We start from the raw sequence: 5,109 nt of genomic DNA on the forward strand, positions 1-5,109 counted from the left end.
ATAAAGTTTGACTTACCGAATTTGAAAACAACTCCAAACTAACCTTCTCATCTTATAAGTTATTAAACTAGTTGTACAAGAGATGCTTGGAAAGCAATGCTACTATTTTAGGACAACAATTGATGTTAAATTTTTAGCATTAGTTATGAAACCAACTATTTAATCTATTGAACGACAAGAAGGGCCCACTACACCCTAAAAGATCAAGGGTTTGTGACCAATTAACAATCACTAATGATAAAACTAGTGAAAATTTAGTGATAATTGTCATTTGCACATGGGATTTTGATGTTGATTATCTATCTTTTAATTTCTTTTATCTATTTATTTGATAGGACTTCTACTTATTCAAAATTACATTTAAGAAAACATACGATTTAATTAGTTTGAAAAAAAAAAAAAAAAGAAAGAAAGAAAGAAAGAAGAAGCTTGTTTTAATTAGGAGTTACATTCCTAACCATGAGCAGTGTCGATGGATTGATCACAATATTAACAATGTTTACAAATTAAAACCCTTCATTTTTTTTCTATTATTAGAAGCCTTTAAGGGCCTGTTCTCTTCACTTAATTTTAGTTTAGTTCAGTTCAGTTCAGCAATAATCAGTTTAGCTCTTAATTTCCTTCTCTCATAAATAATACAGCTCAGTTCTATTAACTTTCAGTTTAGCTCCAATCAGTTCAATTCAGTTTAATTCAGCTCAGTTCAATAAATCAGAACAGGCCCTAAGTATTGAATATCAGTATAAGGTATAGCTCACGGTTATCTTATGTACCCCTAAAATATGATATTAAACAAAATATATCCTAATTCACGACAAATACTATCCTATAATAATATCTATCAGAACCTTGATCAATTTGAAGCTCCTTGTCAATCTTTAAGGTATTTTTTGGTAATTCCATAAAGAATTAAAATATCTCAAGAAAAAAAGGGAGAAAGTGCCTAGCTGTTACAATCAGTAAGGTGCTACTTCAAGTTAACTTAACATTGGCCTATTAAATTTTTTTGTATATAAAAAACTTTAAAGTGTTCCTAATCCATTCAACAAAACTAACCCTTAAAATATAAAATCATCTTTTTTACCTACAAATAAACATTTCTAAAGCATAAGAGTTGTGCAACAAAAACACCCTAGACATAATTAACACACAACATCATTACAATAACAAGTTATTACTTACATATACAATATATGGCTAAGTCACCCCAAATAATCCACAATAATATTACAAGCAACAATACAATTTGGTCTTCAACATGGGGAATCAGAAGCAGCTTCCAAATCCTAACGGTGATCCTCTTTGGTCTAGTCATATGTGTCCTATACTTCTCCCAAGGCCACGGCTCGGGCTCATCGATGTCGCCCTCATCATCGCCGTCATTGGAAATCCATAGTGTTGTTAGGGATGCTATGGAGGAAATACAAATGATGCCAAGGTGTGATTATTTTTCGGGGAAATGGGTGTATGATAATGAAACATATCCTTTATACAAGGAAAAAGAGTGTAGTTTTATGTCTGATCAATTGGCTTGTGAGAAGTTTGGACGTAAAGATTTGAGTTATCAGTATTGGAGATGGCAACCTTCCCATTGTGACCTTCCAAGGTATTCTTTCTTTCTTTCCTTTCCATTTTTTTTTTAAATTTTTTTTTTTGTTTTTGTTTTACTTTATATTTATTTATTTATTTATTTTATTTATTTATTTTATATTTTTTTTATAAATGTTCATCATCTTTCTATAGATTTCTAATCATTATAAAAAAAAAATGATTATTGTACTTCAGTTCAGTTGGGTCATGAAAGTATTGTGATTCAATACAATACATTTTTTTTGAGGGGCTTTTAATCCTGTCGAATAATAAGATTAGTTAGTCCCTCTGTGCTTTTAATTTTATTTTACATACAAGTTGATGTATTAATATATATTTAATATAAATATTAAATATTGACAATCAAGTGTAATATACATTACGGAGTATTAATATTCTAAATGACGACAAAGATAGAGTTTACTGTTTAGTATGTAATTAATCAACTAATCAACATTAAGGAAGACATAGGAGTGTATTTTAGAGGTAACATAGTTGTGCTGAATGTTAGTTAAATGTCGAAATGTTCATGAAATATTGCTCATTTGAAGGGGGTATATTGTAGTTTATTAGCGCATTGAGAGCCAGATTTGTGGGTAATATAGAATTTACAATACAAGTATTACAAATAAATATTCCTACGCTACGTTTTAAATGATTTTTAAATGTAAAATAATTTTAAAAATGAGGAGTTGGTCGCAATAAAACATGCAAATAAGACATAACAGCCAACGATTATACAAATCAATCTTGACTTGGAATCAACAAATTCACCAACTTTATTTAAACCAAAACTAAATAAAACTAGTTCTTGTTTCTATCCAACATTCTTGTTTACAAAATTGACGAATCTTGACTTGGATTGGATATTTACAATTAATTAACACTAAAAAAGTAAAAAAAATCCAATCCAACATTCGTGTTTGTATTAGATGTATGCACTAAAAACCAATCCATACCAACAAGGAGCTTCCCGAATGACAAAGATTGAGGGATTGTATAAGATTAGATACGTAATAGGTTTGAGTTCCTTTTTGTAATGCCCTTTTGAATTGGCTCATTCGGACGTAGAAGTAATTATTAAACCAATTCATTATTGGACATTTTGTGAAAAACTACCTTGTAAAACACTTTTTTTTGCGAGAAACTACCTAATAAAAAAAATGTTATAAGAAACTACCTTATAAAAGAGTAAATGTTGTAAGAGACTACCATTGGTCGGAAGGTCACTGTTGAATTTCATTTTCCGGCGTTGACCACATCACGTGCCATTCACGTGACTTTTAATTCACCCTTTCCCTCCTTTTTTCTTAATAATTGGCACGTCACGTGATCAAAGCTGGAAAATAAAAGTCAACGATGACTTTTTGACCATGGGTAGTCTCTTACAACATTTACCCTTTTATAAGATAGTTTCTTACAACATTTTTTTTATTAGGTAATTTCTCGCAAAAAAAAATGTTTTACAAGGTAGTTTTTCACAAAATGTCCTTCATTATTTAACTATGTATTATTGGAGATTTATATGATTTGTTGAGCACTAATTGCTGTTGAAAAAGTTGGTATTTTAAGCAATTTGTGGGATTTGCCTTGTTTTTATGTTAAAAAAAGGTTCAATGCCACAGCGTTGTTGGAGAAGCTAAGGAACAAAAGACTTGTGTACGTGGGAGATTCCTTGAATAGAGGGCAATGGATCTCTATGATTTGTTTGGTGGATTCCTCAATTCCTTCTTCCCTTAAATCCATGCAAACTAATGGCTCCTTATCGATCTTCAAAGCCATCGTAAGTACCCCTTGCATCAATTCGTAGCAAATTATTAGGTGCACCCGAGGTATTGTACATTTGTACGTATTCGGAAAACTAATGAAAGATGAATTAATGTGGAAAATACAGGAATACAATGCGACAATAGAATTTTATTGGGCTCCAATGTTGATCGAGTCGAATTCGGATGATCCAGTAAAACACCGGGTGCCCGAGAGAATAGTGAGAACCCAAGCAATTGAGAAGCATGCTAGACATTGGACCAACGCTGACTTTCTTGTTTTTGACTCCTATTTGTGGTGGAAAAGGCCCTTCATGAAAGTCTTGTAATTACCTTTCATATTTCCTCTGTTCTTTTTTATTTGACCCGCTTTGACTTTTACACTGTTCACCACCTCTCCTTTGACCGTATTTTGTGAATGATATATAAGGAAAAATATATTCATATGATATTTTTTTTTGGATCCGTCTCAATAAAAAATATGCAACTTTTATAATTTTTACTTATAAAGAATTAAACTTATTGATCGCTAAAGTTTTACATTGACAAGTGTGATAAAAGAAACAGATCAAGTAAAAAAGAATAGAGGGAGTATATATTTAAGTCTTCACTTTATAATAATGTTTGCAATATTTTGATTGAAATATAGTACTACATATATTATAAGCAATAAATACCTCGTGTTGATACTATAAAATAATACGAGTATTGATTACAAATTTGTGTAACTTCATACATTTAAGACAATTAAGAGTTTATAATACGTACTCGTAATATTTTATTTCTACAAGCATAATGTGTATTATTGTGTTACGGTATCATGTTAAGATACTTTATTTTTGCTATTTTTGACTTTGTTTGTGCAAATTGTTCAGGTGGGGAAGTTTTGAAAGTTCAGACGGAATATATAAGGAGGTAGAAATGCTAAAGGGTTATGAAATGGCTCTTAGGACTTGGTCAGATTGGTTGGAAATCCATGTTAACCATTCCAAAACTCAGATTTTTTGGATGAGCATGTCTCCCACGCATGAAAGGTACATTTGGTCAATTATTACTCAATCGCGTTACATAATAGATTATGCTACTTATTATGGCTCATAAAATGGATATTTGCGTATATATGCAGGAGTGAAGATTGGGGTGGAGTAAGCGGGTTAAATTGTTACAATGAAACTCAAGCAATAAAGAAGAAAGATTATTGGGGAAGTGGATCAGACCCAAATATAATGAGACTAGTAGAAGCAGAGATTGAGAATTTGAACGAAAAGGGGTTAAACATCCAAATACTCAACATAACTCAACTCTCGGAGTATAGAAAAGAAGGTCACCCATCAATTCATAGAAAGCAATGGGAGCCTCTAACAGACGAACAACTATCGAACCCTAGTGGTTATGCTGATTGTATACATTGGTGTCTTCCTGGTGTACCGGACACTTGGAATGAAATCCTCTACACTTACATCAATAGTTCCCTGTGACATATGGTATAAATTTCTTCTTTGTGTTTGAAGGGTTATAGTCATAGTATAATTTGCTTGCATAGAATGATTTGAAATTACCTTTGTGATGTTGTGGATTTTGCAATGGCCAAAGGCCTAAGCAATGCGTAAATGTTGTGGATTTTGCAACGGCCAAAGGGCCTAAACAATGCAAAAGCAGTGTATAAGATTTTGCAATGGCCAAAGGGCCTAAACATGCAAAAACAGTGTATAAGATTATAAGGAAAACAAATTATACGGAGTAGTAAATGTTA

At 31.7% G+C, this 5,109-nt stretch overlaps 1 protein-coding gene across 1 annotated transcript; it reads left to right on the forward strand.

The window, feature by feature from the left end:
- Positions 1–1,066: 1,066 nt before the first annotated feature.
- On the forward strand, positions 1,067–5,109 carry LOC145598404 (protein trichome birefringence-like 34). The gene is made up of 5 exons (XM_081654750.1): positions 1,067–1,606; positions 3,202–3,373; positions 3,485–3,681; positions 4,232–4,390; positions 4,483–5,109. The coding sequence occupies exons 1-5, from the start codon at positions 1,194–1,196 to the stop codon at positions 4,832–4,834; spliced, it is 1,293 nt and encodes a 430-aa protein (XP_081510876.1). The 5' UTR covers positions 1,067–1,193; the 3' UTR covers positions 4,835–5,109.

Source organism: Chenopodium album, chromosome 20 (genome assembly GCF_948465745.1).
Source record: "Chenopodium album chromosome 20, dcCheAlbu1.1, whole genome shotgun sequence".
Lineage (NCBI taxonomy): Eukaryota > Viridiplantae > Streptophyta > Magnoliopsida > Caryophyllales > Amaranthaceae > Chenopodium > Chenopodium album.

Coding starts and splice junctions, on each gene's coding strand:
- LOC145598404 (XM_081654750.1), top strand. CDS start 1,194: ATGGCTAAGTCACCCCAAATAATCCACAATAATATTACAAGCAACAAT. Junction 1,607..3,201: donor TCCCATTGTGACCTTCCAAG/GTATTCTTTCTT, acceptor TGTTAAAAAAAG/GTTCAATGCCACAGCGTTGT. Junction 3,374..3,484: donor TATCGATCTTCAAAGCCATC/GTAAGTACCCCT, acceptor TGGAAAATACAG/GAATACAATGCGACAATAGA.